The sequence below is a fragment of the Martes martes genome (genome assembly GCF_963455335.1).
Source record: "Martes martes genome assembly, chromosome: X".
In the NCBI taxonomy this organism is placed as follows: Eukaryota; Metazoa; Chordata; class Mammalia; order Carnivora; family Mustelidae; genus Martes; species Martes martes.
In genome coordinates, this window is record NC_137897.1 from 26,518,051 (window position 1) to 26,535,811 (window position 17,761).

At 35.3% G+C, this 17,761-nt stretch overlaps 1 protein-coding gene across 2 annotated transcripts in view; it reads right to left on the reverse strand.

Moving 5' to 3' along the window:
* The window catches only part of DMD (dystrophin), a 2,068,501-nt gene that overhangs the window by 1,076,219 nt on the left and 974,521 nt on the right, over positions 1-17,761 (reverse strand). For both annotated transcript variants that reach the window (XM_080795194.1, XM_080795193.1), the window contains exon 44: positions 12,708-12,855. In XM_080795194.1, the coding sequence (XP_080651320.1) occupies positions 12,708-12,855 (148 nt within the window). The remainder of the gene's footprint in view (positions 1-12,707; positions 12,856-17,761) is intronic.

Consider the following 17,761-nt stretch of genomic DNA (forward strand, 5'->3'; position numbering starts at 1 on the left):
GGCTGATATCCAAGATCTATAAAGAACGATTCAAACTCAGCACACACAAAACAGACAATCACGTCAAAAAATGGGCAGAAGACATGAACAGACACTTATTCAGAGAAGACATATGAATGGCTAATAGACACATGAAAAAGTGTTCATCATCATCAGGGAAACCGAAATCAAAACCACATTGAGATACCACCTTACACCAGTTAGAATGGCAAAAACTGACAAGGCAAGAAACAACAAATGTTGGAGAGGCTGTGGAGGAAGTGGAACCCTCTTAACTGTTGGTGGGAATGCAAGTTGGTGCAGCCACTTTGGAAAACAGTGTGGAGGTTCCTCAAAAAATTAAAAATAGAGCTACCCTATGACCTAGCAATTGCACTACTGGGTATTTACCCCAAAGATACAGATGTAGTGAAAAGAAGGGCCATACACACCCCAATGTTCATAGCAGCAATGTCCACAATAGCCAAACTGTGGAAAGAGCTGAGATGCCCTTCAACAGACCAATGGGTAAAGAAGATGTGGTCCACATATACAATGGAATATTACTCAGCCATCAGAAAGGATAAATACCCAGCTTTTGCATCAACATGGATGGGACTGGAGGAGATTATAAGTGAAATAAGTCAAGCAGAGGAAGTCAATCATCATATGGTTCCACTTATATGTGGAACATAAACACTAGCATGGAGGACATTAGGAGAAGGAAGGGAAAAATGAAGGGGAGAAATTGGAGGAGGAGATGAACCATGAGAGACTATGGGCTCTGAGAAACAAACTGGGGGTTTTAGAGTGGAGGGGGGTGGGAGGATGTGTTAGTCCGATGATGGGTATTGAGGAGGGCATGTATTACATGGAGCACTAGGTGTTACACATGAACAATGAATCATGGAACACTACATAAAAAACTAATGAGGTACTGCATGGTGACTAACATAACACAATAAAAAACAAACAAAAAACAAAACAACAAAAAAATTTCTGTTCTTAATGATAACCCAAGGAGACTATGAAATATTTTAACAGTTTAGTCTCCTTTTAATGATATTATCTTGGGTGGCTATGGTACTGGTTGAATTGCCCTTAATACTCTTCTAGGGATAGCCCTGGTTATGAGATTAGATTTTCAAATTCCTATGAACTAGGACTTGGTGGAGTTTGGTCCTTATAACATAGATCTTAAACAAATGTTCATAAGCCTTGTTTAAAGAAATTAATAAGCAGTAAAACATAGTTTAACAACTTTGTTGTTTTAAAGTTAAGGTTATTTCACCAATCCATTATTAGCATTTAAAAATACATACAGTGTCCTTTTGTAAGCATATACAAAAGTCCTATATTATTAAAAACAAATAGAAATTTAAGGATATTTCATCCTTGTGTGTGAAAAATTGTATTTCTGTGTGTGAAAAAGCTATTATTTGAAAATAGTAAAATGGGATTTTCAAGATAAATCCATGTTAACTAGGATTTACAACACAATATAAGCCTGTACTATTAGTTGTAATGCCAGGATTTGGAGAATGAGGCTGGCACATCAAATTTATTCATTTTCACAGCCTGTAGACATTTTAATGTCTGAGTAGCAATAAGAACAAATTACCTAAAAACTTTTAATAGTGTATAATAAATTAAGAATGAATGGTAATGCAAAAGTGGGTACAACAGGACAAAATTATGAATCTCATATAATGATCCAACAACACTTAAAACGTGGAAGCAACACTGGTATTCTGGAATATATGACCACAGTTGATCCTAATTGTTTCTCTGTCAAATAGAAATTGCCCACCAATCTCAAAGTGTTGCAAGCTGTTTGTTACATGCAAATGGTTATGTATTGCAGGCCTTCCAAGGGGACTCAAAGTTCTTTATAAAAGGAGCCAGGCTAGACAAAGAATTTCTCTAATAATGCCAAGTTTCCTTTAGTTCTTCATTGATAAGCAATGGAAATTGCCTCTGCCAATAAGAAGATTCATAACAAATAATATAGAGGACAAGGGTAGATGGAGAGGAGAAGAGAGTTGAGGGAAATTGGAAGGGGAGGTGAACCATGAGAGACTATGGACTCTGAAAAACAACCTGAGGGTTTTGAAGGGGCGGGGTGGGAGGGTGGGGGAACCAGGTGGTGGGTATTAGGGAGGGCACAGATTGCATGGAGCACTGGGTGTGGTGAAAAAACAATGAATACTGTTACGCTGAAAATAAATAAAAAATTGGAAAAAAAAAAAAAAGATTCATGGTAAAGAAATAGAAGTGTTCACAGGACTGAAGGCAAAATCGAAGAATCAAGCATGGAACAGACAGGACTCCAGAGAGTCCCCATAGTAGGAGTCATTTGCTATTCACGACCAGTCATTTTCATTAGAATGAATAAACTCCAACCTTATCACTTGCCACAAGATTAAAGGTCTCAAGAAAAAAATATGATTGGCCAAGCTTAGGACCTACACTTAGGATCACTGACATGGTGAGAGAAAAGCTCCAGCAGAACAACCTCTAGAACTCTCTTGGACAGAATACTTGATTTAATGTCCATCTAAAGCTGTGCAGTTACCCAAGAGCAACTGGTGGTACTGTCAGTAAGTCAGTTGCTATACACTCTTCAAAATGACTAAGTCCAGCACACATTAGTTAAGCGACTTTAAAACATCTTTTGGTTTTTAATCAAACCCCTTCTCTTAATTCATGGAGTTGAAAGTTGTCTTGGGGCACCTGGGTGGCTCGGTTGGTTAAGCATCTGCCTTGGACTCAAGTCATGATCCTGGAGTCTTGGGATCAGGCCTTCATCAGGCTCCTTGCTTAGCAGAGAGTCCACTTCTCTCTCTCCCTCTACCATCCCCCTGTTTGTGATCTCTCTCTCTTTCTCTAAAATAAATAAATAAAAGTCTTTAAAAAAAGAAATTGACTTAAATAACAAGTCTATTTTTGATATCCTCTTTCTGTTACCATGAATTTCAATTTGTTTTATCAACATGGCCCAAGTCCATTTCTCTGTTATATCAAGTAACAAAGAATACTTAAACAGAGGGTAAAAAGGACACTTGGATTTTTATTGCAACTTATTACTCTATCTTCTAAAGCAAGAGTTAGTAAACTTTTTCTATTAAGAGCTATACAGTTCCCATTTTAAGCTTTGTCAGGCAAGGCAGTTTCTGTAATTACTTAACTCTGCCTTTGTAGCAAAAAAGCAGCCATAGACAGTTTGTAAATATGTGTGGCTCAGCTCCAATAAAACTTTATTTACAAAAACAGGTAGCCAGCAGGATTTGGTCCCACAAGTTTGCTCCTCTAAAGAATTTAATATTCTTAGGATCAATATTAAGTGTAATATATTGTATTATTAAAATTCATTTCATTGGAAGTATGCTGAGGGTTATTGAAGGTGAGATATTTACTTATAATAATAACCAGTTCAATATTCTACATGAAGTTCTCGAATCTATGGGGTAGCACATTTCTCTATTATTTCAATTTCTCTGCAATATCCCTCAAAATGAGTCTTAATAAAGTGAAATCCTGAACCTGGACAAAGAAAGGATTAAAACTTGCAGGACTACATAGTTATAAACTAAAATTATCTATTGACAAAAAGTAATAGTGAACTAATAAAGCCTTAAGGGGGGACATGCTATTATATAAATAGGCATTCATCTCTAACATATCTATTTTTTCTTCTCTCCATAACCCTGAATCATCCCTCTTTATTAGTTTTGATCAGAATGACTTAATACAAATTAGTTGGCAGTAAAGTTCTCCCAATTATAGCCTCATAAAGATCAAGAATTTTAAAATTTGTGAATTATGATATTTGCAAACAGTTGTGGTCTCTGGCTTGTACCTATAATTTGGTTATAGAGTAGGAAGATTTACCATTCTTATGACTATATACTTGCTATTCAGCTTGATGAACAGTCCATTCTGAACCATCTCATCTGTGAACAGGCCTCTTGTCCTATAATTTGTCAATTTTATCATTTTTCCAAAATTTACAACTTACATCAGAACATTTTCTCACTCTCTGGGTGACTTCTTCAGAGCTAGCTCTTTCCTTGTGCTGCCTTTCATAATATTGCTCTTTCCTGACTCCCAAAGTCATGTTTTCTCAATTGAGTTTGGGAATCCCAGAGGTGTAATGAAGGGGTATCAAAAAGGACTAGGGAACACAAATAATTGCTATAGAAAACAAACTCCTGTTTCCCTCAGGCTGGTTCCAGAGCTTTCTGGAATAATGACACCTGCCATGTGTTTTCACCTTAACCTTAATATGCTAAACTCATGAAGTTGTTAGCTTATTAAAGGAAATGGGCATCTTTGCCAACTCCGTATCCCTAGCAGCCAACAAAGTTTTGCATGTGGTAGGCTCACACTAAATGTTTGTTGAATGGATTCAGGTATTTATAATATGCTCAAGGAGTAAGCAAATGGAGCCATCATATTGTCAAACCATCAGCAAATATGAAAATTTTAAATACTTTTTACAAAGAAGAGAACAGGGCAGCTCAATATAAGGGAGCATTTTTTTGGGACATGAAATGGGGTAAAAATGGAAGGAAGAACAATTTGGGGATAGTCTGTCTATCTAAGGCAATAATGGGATGAATGTATAATTCTTTCATTTATTTAATTGTTCATTATAATGAGTATTATATGTAGTACATACAAGGAGATAGGTATTTTTGAGAGAGAGAGAGAGAAAGAGAGGGCAGATTGGGGTGAGGGGTAGGGGGAGAGGGAGAGAGAGAATCTCAAGCAAACTCTACACTGAACACAGAGCAGACCCTAATGTGGGGCTTGATCTCACAAACCTGAGACCATGACCTGAGCCAAAATCAAGAGTCAGGTGCTTAAGAAACTGAGCCACTCAGGCACCCCACAAGGAGACTGTTCTAAGTGCTGAGTAGATATCTGTGACCAGGAAAGACCAAGTCCCTTCAAGGTTTACGTTCTAGTTGGAAATACAGATAATAAACATGCAAGCGTATATTACAATTTTAGCAAACGACAGTGTTACAAAGAAAGTGTGTGTGTGTGTGTGTGTGAGAGAGAGAGAGAGAGAGAGATCCTTAAGGTGAGAAAAGTTACAAAAGGCCATGTCTGAGGAAAAAAAAAATAGAGCACAAACGTATATAAATAAAGAGAAGTGTAAAAAGCCCTGAGAGGGAGGGGATTGGGGCATAGCAGATAAGAACTGGAGCCAGGGTGGAATCCTTAAGCAAAGAGAAAAGCAAAATTAATCACAGGAACAGGCATTAGAAGGAAAGGTAAGAAACTATGAGAAAAGAAACAGCAATATCAGTGTGGCTAGAACATCCTCTTTGCAAACTATTGCACTTCATGAAAATCACTTATATTAACATTAATCTTATGCTTCATCAAATAATAATTTTGGATTCATATTGCTTCTATGTTGATGTGAGCAGTGTTTTTTTTTTTCAATTTTCAATTTGCAATTAGCATGCTTCACTTTTATTTGCAGATTCTTACTCTCTTGATAATTTCTTACTCTGAGAATGGGGATCCCTTAGGGATGACATGTTTTTCATGCATTTTAAGAAGTTCTTTACTGCTATGGTTATTACAATAAGTTATAGTTTACGTTCTTGCTTCTTTCCAATAATGGGTGGCAATGTGTCATCTTCTTAAACATGCCATGCTGGACAACAAGAACAAGTCATTGGAATTTTCCAATTATTTTAATATACTTATTTTATGAAAGACACATTTGATAGGCAACAATTTAGAGCCCCTCTATGAATTTCTGCACTGTGCCAAAACCCAATAAATCTGTTATTTACTACTTCTGAAAAGATGAGTAAGAGCCAAGAAGTTGTAGAGGAGTTTCTAAGCAGCAATAAAAGGCTAACCATATTTACGTAAGAATGAAGTGCCCAACTGTTTAACTGTATTAAGACTGAATTCTCCTGCCACTATCAGCTAATAACATTGAAAAGTTCACTGTAAGATGTATTCCCATGTTTACACAATGCTGTAACCCTAAAGCAAGTGATGAGAGACAAATTCTCTTTGTACTCAATTTTCATGCTCATTCCCTTAATGTTAGTTTGTGTCCTTTAGTTACAGAAACTGGAACTACCAAAAATCTTCATTATTGCTGAGGAAATATAAAGGGCTGGCGATAGTATGAATTATTCTTAACATTGGTGTCCCAATGAAGGGCAACAGATGGCACAAATTTTTACTTAAGTAATTTTTCCATCAAAGTTCCTATCAGCATTTGAGTCCCAGCAGTAAGGCTGTTAAGAAGCCATCCAACTCACCAGCCAGCTGGTGAAAATCAGCACTGTAAAAGTCGACTGTATAGAAAACATACTTGTATTCAATTTGGTCTTTTACACCATATGTCTTTTTCTAGATAGCCTTTGATTTAATCCATATTCACTCTAAGTCATTCATCTCCTATAAAGTAATTTGAAGAGAGTAGATTATCGATTAGGTATATGAGTACCTCCAAAGAAAAGTACCAAAATTTGCTCTGTAGCAGATAGTGTCAGGGACCTATGCACATCCATTTAGTTCTTTTTATTTCTGGGCGATGACACCTACTGCTTGAGGCCTTTCTGGACTGCAAATTGGGTGAGACTTCCTTTATGAGAATGAGAGCCTTTTCACGGACATGCTTGTCTCCAACTTTTGGGCAGGACCTACCTAACTCCAATGCACTCTGTGAATCTAAACTTCTAAGACTTGGATCCTTTAAAAAATACTTTGGATTTTTTTCCCTCTATCACAAATAGCCAAGGTAAGGCAGAGCTGCAGAGCTGCCAAACATAGACACTTAGATTCTTCTTTCTTTGCCTCCCTCCCCAACTTCAAAACACCAGCGCCTTTTTTTCCCATTTATCATTTCATCTGAGAGCTCAGAGTAATGTTCTCATGCTATAACTACACAGTCTCTATGGAATTTTCCATTCTTCGTGCAAGCTTCCAATTCGAGAAAAGGCAAAGTATTCTGCTTAACTGGTACATAAATTTAAACTAAGGTTTTGAGATTTGATGGTGAACATGAACACTACAACATGACATATTTAATCCATGTTGACTTTATCCTCAATCACAGTGAATTAAGATGTATCACTATGTTACAAAGTAAATAACTTTTAATTGAATTTGTTTACAGCAATGTATATACATATATTGCACATGTACAATATGATATATATTGTGGAGGAGTAAAACATGGTAGCACTGAAAGATATACCAGAAAACCAGTTAACTTTACATTAAAAAGATGATGTTTTGCCTAAAAACATCAGTTAACTCATGTCAAAATAGCACACTGATGTTTCACTCCCTATGTTGGCTTAACATTTGTTGATTTAAAGCCTACAAAATTTCATCTAAAAAAAATCCCTCCTCTGTTTACTTCTTAGTAGCTTTTAAATGGAATTTCTTAAGATTTCAAGGTGTCATGCTTATATTCATGGCAACATTCTTTAGGAAGTACTGTTAATTTTTATTTAGTCATCTGTTAATGGGAATTTGGGTTTTTTCTACCTTGTGTCTATTATGAATAGTGCTCCTATGAGCATTCATCTACAAGTTTTTGTTTGAACACATGTTTTCAAATCTAGGAGTGAAATTGCTGGGTCCTATGGACATTTTATGTTTAATTTATTGAATAACTGCAAACTGCTTTTCAGAGTTGAAATATGGTCCACTAAGCAGCATTACCCCATAAAACAAACAGTTTCCATTTCTGTGAATAGCAGGAATATTCCACTCTTTTAAATATTCAATCTAATGGTGATTTTTATAATTTCTTCTGTCAATCTCAAGAATTTTCAACCCCATTAAATAACAGTTCATGTTTTAAAGCTTACTGCTTTCTACTCCAGAAGGACGTGTAAAACTAAATGTTAGGACATGTTATGATTTCCACATTCCCATTTTCACTCAAGGTACTTGTTGGCATACCAATTCACTCTGTCACTATATGAGTTAATGTTATTTTCATAACTTTCTTTCATGGTGTTCAGCTTTCCCTTTGAAAACTCCCATTAACATTTCTTCTTGTTCTAAAATGAGTAGGCAGAAGTGTCAACTATCTGAGGAGGATGTGTTTGGCTAAACTAGTTTTTTCCTCAATTCCTAATCCAAGAGATATACTTTGGGAGAACTGTCATAATTCATAAAAAGATAAGGTTTAATGAAATTATCAGGTTGTCTAATCTGTATTTCAGATGGTTGAGGACAGTAATTCAGTAATAAATAAATTTTTGTTTTTATAAATATAGGCTAATCACTTACAAAGCATGATTAGTTACAATAAAATCTTTCACTTAATGAGTAATTATTTTGTGGAAAATGAAATTCTAAGTGCTACCTGCACATCTATTTTTTATTCCTATTTAAGAGAAGAGATAGCAGAGGCATGGAGAGACATAACACACTTTCCTAAGATTCTGCAACTATTAAGCTAAAAGAGCTAAGATTTGAACCCACACTTTCTGAATGTGGCTTCCAACCTCTTAGCCGAACTTCTGAACTTCTATTAGAGCCCAATGTGGCAAGTCAATATTTTTGTGGGTGACAGAACTTTGCATATGCACTCAGTTACTGCTGGTAGAATAAATATACAAGAAGATGCATAAATAGGGGTGCCTGGGTGGCTCAGTCAGTTAAGTGGCTGCCTTAGGCTCAGGTCATGATCCCAGAATCCTGGGATTGAGAAGCCTGCTCTCCTACTACTCCCACTGGTGTTCCCTCTCTCTCTGTGTCGCTCGCTGTCAAATGAATAAATAAAGTCTTGAAAAAAAGAAGCTGCATAAATAAATAAATGGAAGTATTAACAAATGAATTTTTAGTGGCATATAATATAACTGATATATTCTCATGCAAAATAATTAATTTTTGGAAAGATTTCCTATTGTGGCATGACACATTTTTAGAATATCTTGAAACATGTGAATTCACATATTTAATTTTATCATTAACTTGGGACAGAGAAAAAAAGCACTGGGTTGCATGGAACCAGACCATCTATCTGTTATTGGCAGTCACATTATTTTGAGTGACACTACCAAGTGTCAGTCGGACACTGATTTATCTTTTTTCAAGTTAATGAGTTAAAGAAAAGGCAGTTTGAGAGAAATATATATATATATAAGAAGCATACATGTACATACTTTTTATTTCATATTCAGACATGGTATTTTTGCTAAAAATTATACATATGAGTTTTTAAACTCCAGTGTACCCCTGTGTGTATCTGTTTAGTATATGGGCAGATTGGTTGATTTCCCTCAAAGCAACCACTGCCAGTTCATGCCAACAAATCTGTCTGCTGCTAACTGGCACCATCAACATTCTGTTTCCTAAAATAATTTCTTAGCAAAATTTTAAACTCATTCTCTTATTTGTTGTTATTCAATCAACAATGATTATGGCCAAGATAGCTGAAATTATCAGAGATTCTATTTGTCTTACTAATGGTGGTACCTTACAGTGTCCTTCTGGACTTGTTTTCTGAGACTTAGCAGAATAGAAGATAACCTTGGGCATCTTGTGTGTGTGTGTGTGTGTGTGTGTGTGTCTGTGTGTGTGTGTGAATGCATGCATGTACATATGCATGTGCATGACTTTGGAGCTTCTAAATAACTAGGGGAAAAAATACCTTTATTGTTTAGAGGATTTGCAATATCATTCACAGTTCTTTAGCTAGAAGAACTTCTCCCTGGACATGCAGAATTCCTTTTCTTATTTCATGTATAAGTTGAGTAAAAAAACAGACTAAATAAAATATCTTTAAAAAAATTCTTCAACTAAGGGGAAAAGTTTTGATAAGATGTTTAGCAACATCAACTAAACCACACTGTCAAGAACTGAGGATCTTTAGACATTCTCAAGGCATTTACAAGCATCATACAGTTGCAAGAGTATGCAGAAGTAAATGTACTAAAAGATCAAATGGTATCAAAATCCTTTGGCATGGATATCCACTTCTGGTCAAGTTGGAGTAACAGGGACCAGATTTAACCTCTTTGGCAAAAACTGAAGAAAATGGACAAAATATATGAAATGATGGTTTTGAAGACATTAGATACTTGGTAATAAAAAATACTGATCTCTGAGAAATTAGCAACAAATGAAGTGACCCCATAACTGCTGCCACTTATTGTCTAGAGAGTGTTCCAGGCTACAACAAAGGATAAAGAAACCCTCACAAAGCTAGGAGGTCTCTTCAAGTTCGTGAGATGAAGCTGGGACTTCCAGGAGGCTCAAATGGCTAGCGTTTACAGGGCAGAGTATCAAACAGGAGAAAGATACACAGAGAGAGAACACTGAAGACCCCCAAAGAGCTCCCTTCCAGGTTTCAGCTGAGTCCTGATCAGCTCTTATATGTGAGCAAACTATACATAATAAGGGAGAAAACTATGCAAAAAGATGAAAAGTAACAGACACCAGAGCTTACGCACAGCTGGGAATAGTGCCTGTTCCTGCCAGCCACTGTGGAAAATCTCATCATTCACAGGGCATCAGAGAGCATACTCAGAAGGGTTTTGCCTCAGTAGCGGAGCAAAATTAGCCCTAGACTTACGTTGTTCTGCTTAAATCTCACAAAGTCTAGAAGAGAGATGCTCAAAAGATCAAATTGCTTCCAAGTAAATTAACTGTGTCTCAGAACAAAGGTCAAGAATATTTATTGGCACAAAAACACCAAGCACTCAACAAGTTAAAATTCATAACATCCAGCATCCAGTCAAAATTTCAATTTGTCCAAAGAAGCCGGAAAAAAAGACACATAATGAAGAGAAAACTTAATTGACAATGACCCAAAACAGATACAGATGGTAGAATTAGTAGACAAGGATGTTATACCAGTTGTTATAATTGTATTCCATATTTTCCAAAAGGTAGAGGAAAGATTCACAAATTGAGTAGAGACATGAAAGATTTAAAAAGACTCAAGTCACACTTCAACAAGGTGTTGAATTATACAAAACAACAGTGTCTGGGGTTAAAAATATACACTAGATGGGATTAACCAGATTAGGTCATACAAAAGATTAGATTGGTCAATTTGACAATACAAATCATATAATATGATTTACACAGAAAAAAGACTGAAAATAAAAAGAACACAACATAAAAAGAATGCCTTAAAAATTCTAAATTTGAAGAAAACTAAAAACCCATAATTCAAAGAAGCTTAACAGATCTCAAGAACAAGAAACATGAAGAAAATTATACCAAGGCACATCATAAACCAATTGCTGGATTTCCAAAGGCACTCCCTAATAAGCCTTCTATATGTTAATCTCCATCTCAAAGGGGGCCTCCCAAAGATGCTGACTTGAAATATGTACCAAAATCCATATAAAAACAGCTACTCTCTGAGGAGTAGAACGGAAGGGTACGTATACTTCTGCACTGCTTTATTTTTTTTATAGTGAATATATATATTTTTAAATAATAAAAACAGGTTAAAATGTACCTTGTATAGGTTGTCTTTGGAAAAGGCAAGAGGTTTAACATCCCCTCAAGTACACCCCAATGGCACATATTTTTGAGATCTAGTAATGCTGTATTAGCCCCAAATTCACTTTAGTGTTATTACAAAATGTATTTTCTATATGATGACAGATTGAAAAGCCATGGATTTCCTCTATCTTCAATGCCAATGCTGATGTATATACAAGTTTGATGGATATATACATAATTACACAAGATTTTAAGATTATTCATATTATATGTTTACATAGCTTACCTATATGTATGTGCTTACGTGCTTACTTTTTTAATTCATATTTTTTCTATGCGAGAAATTATATGAGAATAGAGAACTGTAAAGTTGAATATGATGCTGCTTTTATGAATCCTGCATTTTGAAATGTCTGAAATTAAATTATGTTTTACTTTGCTTTCGTCTGTCTTAATCAGTATTTTATGGCATTAAAAATTGGCTACAACACAAATCTGCTTGATTTAAAATTAATACATGGACAATTTGAGCTAAGAATTTACCAAAATATTTTATACTTGGTATAATAAACTCAATATTTCTTGTACCTTAACTATATATTTTATTACCTAAGTTACAACTTCCAAAATCTAATTTATCTTTATCTGCATACTCAAAAGACACAGCAAGTTGAAATTAAACTGTATGCTGTTTATAATCCATATGTTGCATTTCCATTAACATAAACCATAAAAAAGTCAGTAAGTACCACCAATTAACTCTGCATTGTTTCGGCCTCTGTATGATCTCAAAAGGCATTCTGTCAATAGAATATGTAGAAATATCACTACAACACCACAATTGTCTCTAGGGAAACAAAACTAATTTTGTCATGATGGATATTTCCAGCAACTTCATTATTTCTAAGTATACCACAAATTCTCCTGGACAGGATTCAACATAAGGAAAAAATACACACTGCTGCAAAGCCACAGGACACCATGCTACAAGATTATTGCCTGTATCACAGACTTAACTACACTTCTCAGTTCATCAGAGAAACCAGTTAGATCTAGACTAACTCTCACCCTGACATAAATAGTCAACAGCACAGGCTCCCAACATGGTCATTCTGATGATGTTCTAGTACATGTAGTGATGACAACAAAAGTCGGGAATTGTAAATTTCCTTCATCCTTCACAACTTGAACTTACAGAAGTTAAACAGCTGTGATACTGTGGCGAAGATAAAGACAGTTTGAAAAAAGAGATCATAAAACCTTACCTTCAGATACCATTTGTATTTGGCATGTTCCCAGTTCTCAGGAATTTGTGTCCTTTTGAGAAACTGTTCAGTTTCAGTTAGCCATTGATTAAGTATCTTCATATCATAATGAAACCGCCGCCATTTTTCCACAGATCTGTCAAATCGCCTAGAGGCGAAAAACATGGATCGAGAAAAGTAAATGGATTATACAAATTACATGGACATAGCATATATGTTATATATTATATGGGTAAGGATATTATTTTGATAGTTTTTCACATTTGTAGATTTCAATTTCAGTTAACAGAAATAAATGATATTGAATAAAAAGGATGAATTTAAAAAAGGCTGTAATTTTCATTCACATTTCTTTTTTTTTTTGTAATAATTAATTTATTGACCAAAGATCTGAGGCTAACAGAACTCTTTTTTCATCTTGGCTAAATCTCAAAAGCAATATTAGATTAAAAGAAATAGGCAAGTTTATAATTCATGTGAAGTTATAAAACTTAGAACGTAATATGTGTATTCTTTATTAAATATACATATGTACAAAAAGTATGAAACGTTTCTGAAACAAAAATAAAAACAATTGTGGAGTATTAACATTTTCTTCCCTATGAGCATATTTAATTTTTTAAAAATCTAGGAATTAAAAAAACATATTAGCACCTAAGAAATTAAGCATTTCAAAGCTAGATATTCAATAACAACATATTTTTTGGATCAAAATCTAATTATCTGCACTGGATGTTAAATGTAAACAGTGAATCATTAAATTCTACTTCTGAAAACAATGTTACCCTATATATTAACTAACTAGAATTTAAATAAAAACTTGAAGCAAATAAAAACAAATTATCTCATGAAGCCTATCAATTTCTTTATTACTTTTAATCCAAAAGAGTTTATTTATTAAGGTTCTTAAAGCATCCAGGATGACAGATGTAACCAACTAACTGATATACTAGTCTAAACCAGGTGATGAGTATTGTCTTCTTTAATCTTCTTGTTTTACTGTATCTGGTGATATTTTAAGCTGGAATGCTGAAGGAACTCAGTGCAAGGTACTGTGTTAATATCACACATGGAAAGAATATTAAGAAGGAGGTACTTGGTTATGCTCTGGTCACAGAAGTGACAGAGGCAGAAATGAGCTAGGGTTGTATGTTGACCTTAAGACTGTTGCACTAAGAATCACCAATTAAATCAGTATCTTTGCAGGTGGGATCTTGACACTACTATTTTTAAAAGCACCCACGTGATTTTAACATATTTTCAAGGTGAAAACACTCTGTAAGTTTTACAGTCTTTAAATTTTTTTTTTAATTTTTTATTAACATATAATGTATTTTTAGCCCCAGGGGTACAGGTATGTGACTCCCCAGGTTTACACTTCACAGCACTCACCATAGCACATACCTTCCCCAATGTCTATAACCCAACCATAAGTTTTACAGTCTTAAGGAGGTTATGAACTACTGGGTCTCCTGAGGCCTGTCCAAACAGGTATTTTCTAGCATTAAACCAAAAACCATCCTGAGAATTCCTGGCTGTGGGGCTGCCTTAGAGTTCAGGAGCCTGTAGGAGTTCTCTGAGGTCTACTCTTAAGATGCAGTGTGTTATAGTTTTGAATATCTCAACATCTTTTCAGATCTCTACCTCCATTTAGGAAATTAAGATAATCTTAGAACTTAAATAATGCCCCAACTCCCTATTGTTTCAACAGGAAAAGAATGAAATTAACATTTCTTTAATAGTCACTATGAGCCAGGCACTGGGCTCCATGTTTTTACTTATATCATGGACTCTTAAAACACCCCCTACAACATAACAATTATTATTCCCATCTTCCACTGGAGAAAAGTGAGAGTCTGAGCAGTCTGCCAAAAGGTAAAGAGGAATAAAATGACAGAAACGGAATTCTCAGATCTCTCTGGCTTGAATGGTGACTTTCATGGTATTCCATGCTCTTTGGTAGGATTTCCTTTTCTTCCAGATGCAGTCTTACTAGCTAAATAATTCAAAGAAATAGTTGTCAGGATTTTCTGTCTTCTTTATCATCTCCCAAATAATGAATCTACAACTACAGTGCATTTTATCAGACACCACACTTGATTATTAACTGTGTTTCTTTCTTTTTTAAAGATTTAATTATTTATTTGAGGGAGGAGGGACAGAGGAAAAAGGAGAGAGAAACTTAAGCAGACTCTGCACTGAGCATGGAGCCCAACGTGGGGCTCAAGCTCAAGACCCTAAGATCAGGGCCCTGAGATCACAACCTGAGCCAAAACTAAGAGTCAGACATCTAACCAACTGGGCTACCCAGGCACTCCAACTATACTTCTTGCTTCAAAAATACCTAAAACAGTATTTTGGTAGCATTAAAAAGGGCAGCAAATGGTAGCCAAAAGGGGCAGACTTTAACTAGAGATAGTTTAAAAGTAAGAATTCAGCCTTTAATATTTAAGGACGTTCTTGGGTTGATCAAATGTGATATAACCATCAGCTACAAAATGATCTTGGAAATAGTTTGTGTGGGGTAACGATAATTTTGTTTCCATATATTTTCAGCACTATATAATACACAATAAATGACTAAGATACATCTTAAGAATTTACTCTCTATTTTTTTAAGATTTTATTTATTTATTTGAGAGAGATGAGGAGGAGGAGAGGGAGAGGGACAGGCAGACTCCATGCTGAGTGCAGAGCCCAATGTGGGGCTTAATCACTAGACCCTGAGATCATGACCTGAGCCAAAGTCAAGAGTTGGATGCTTAACCAACTAAGCCACTCAGGTGCTCCAAGAATTTATCCCCTTTAAAAGAAAATTGTACATTGCATATGTCTCATACTGACTCATCAATGGAGCCAAAATTTTTGTTAAATGAGAATTTTAAAAATGATGAGGCATAGTTGGTATTTTTCCATCTTGGTGAGACTAGAGTTGATTTCAATTTTCTTTTTATTTTTCTATGTTGTTAAGTTTTTCTACAATGTGCATTTCATACTTTGATATTCAGAAAAAATACAGTAACTTCAAAATAATTTTAAAACGCAGTTTCACACGCTAATGACTACCACCTCCACCTCTCTTCCTGCTACCACAGTTTGAGAAATAGGCAGAAGATAACCAGAACACAGAGGAGCTGACATCTGGTCACAATTTACCATTCCTTCACCTTTGTAGCAGTCATCAGTCCCTTTCTTACTTTGCTTTTCTTTTCCCTGATCCACTCACCAGAATTATCCTCTTGCCAATTCTTTTCAGCTACTGGCAGGTGGCTGTTTTTCCAACATTTGTACTATAAATGCCAACTCTTCATTCCAGGTTGCTGCACAGATGTGTCCCTCCACCATTCAGAGCACTGGCAATTACCACCTTCCACTAGATTCCACAAAGCCTCCTCCCCCCAAAATCCCTGTTCTTCTTCACAGATTACCTTTCCTCTAAATTCCCCCAAAGAAGAAAACCGTAAGGGCCCCTACAATTGATCATGGCATCCCTAGCTCTGCAAGACACAGCCAGAGGTAGGATGAGAAGGGAAATACAATATAGGCCTGGGCTCTCTTCTTTCCATCCTTGTTCCAGGCCCACAAAAGTGAGACAGGATGGACTTGTCAGCCACACAGGACTATCTGTGGTTCCCCATGCCCTGCTACTGCCTCAGGTCTGTGTGTCTTGGCACATTAACTCCATATTCTTGAAATGCCTTCTTGCTCTCTTTCTTCCTTTTCCCCAACTCCTGCAATGCAAAATTTTGCTTTGGTTTGAACTACTTACACTGTGCCTTTGTAAATATCTAAGTCAAAAGCATTCATTATAGCTTGCAACTGCTAAAAGTTTGAACACTGTAAAGTTGATTTAATTTTATTATTAAAATTAATGTTAAAATGAGTAATTCTATTCAAACAAAATATTAAAGAATAAAAGTATGTTCTTTACATGTGATGGCATTTAATGTGAGTAATAATATTTTAAACTCCATTTCAAGCATCACATAAAATTTTAAAATATACTTTTCAGAATTTTAATATGCATTGTTAACAGCAAAGTCTAAATCTACTCTTGAATTTACTATGTAAAATTTCATTTTTTATCATGACTGCTTTTAAAGTTAGACTCTTTCCCAGCAAAGAAAATTCTTAATGAATAGGTATAAATTTTGCTAGTTTTACAATGTTACATTTATAAGTTTAATCTCTAACCAGTTACTAAGCTCCCTAAACTCCTCTCACTCCATTAACTGGACTTTCCAGGATTGAGGAAAAAGGCAGCAAGACCTAGAAATACATAGAGATATTAAAAATACCATTCAGGAAAATAAATATAAGTTTTACCTTCCATGGTATTACTAAGGGAAAAATGCTTTTTTTCCCTGGCAGTAAGAGGAAATGTAAAACCAACCAAATAAAGGACAAAAATGGCAGTATAAACATATGGATAATAAATCAAGTGATTTTAAAATTTTGCAAATATTAGAATTCTCATTCACTATGCAAGCAGTATTTAAAATTCCACTGCTGCTTCATTTATGTGTGGAATAACTTACTTCCTGCTGTTCTAAATCAAGTTAGTCAGATTATTCTCAAGCATAAATTACATTTACAGAGTAATTTAGGTACTTTGGGACATACTTTAACACTTTCAGGTCATTAAGATGGTGCTCAATTCTATGAAATAGATTTAAATAAATAATAACCTAGTAGCCGTCTGACACATCCATTGTGGCTTTATACTTAAGTCTGCTAACTCAGCATTAGGCTGTTGATTATTTCTTCCTACATATTTCATCTTTGATGAGGTGAGTGGGAGGTACCTTGGCTAAAGCCTCATGGTCTAAACTATAGGTGCTGATAAATAAAGTCAAATTAGTTTTTTTGTCCCAAATCATAGTACCTTATTCTTCCCTACCCACCTTCTTTCCCACTTTCCCAATAATTTTGTAGTAAGACCTAAGTATGCTATCAGTTATGAAGGTTTTTTTTTTTAACAGAACCTGACCCACTCTGAGGAGTTCTCCCATGGCTCCAATTCTGCCCACCTCTTTTATACCCTTTTTATTTTT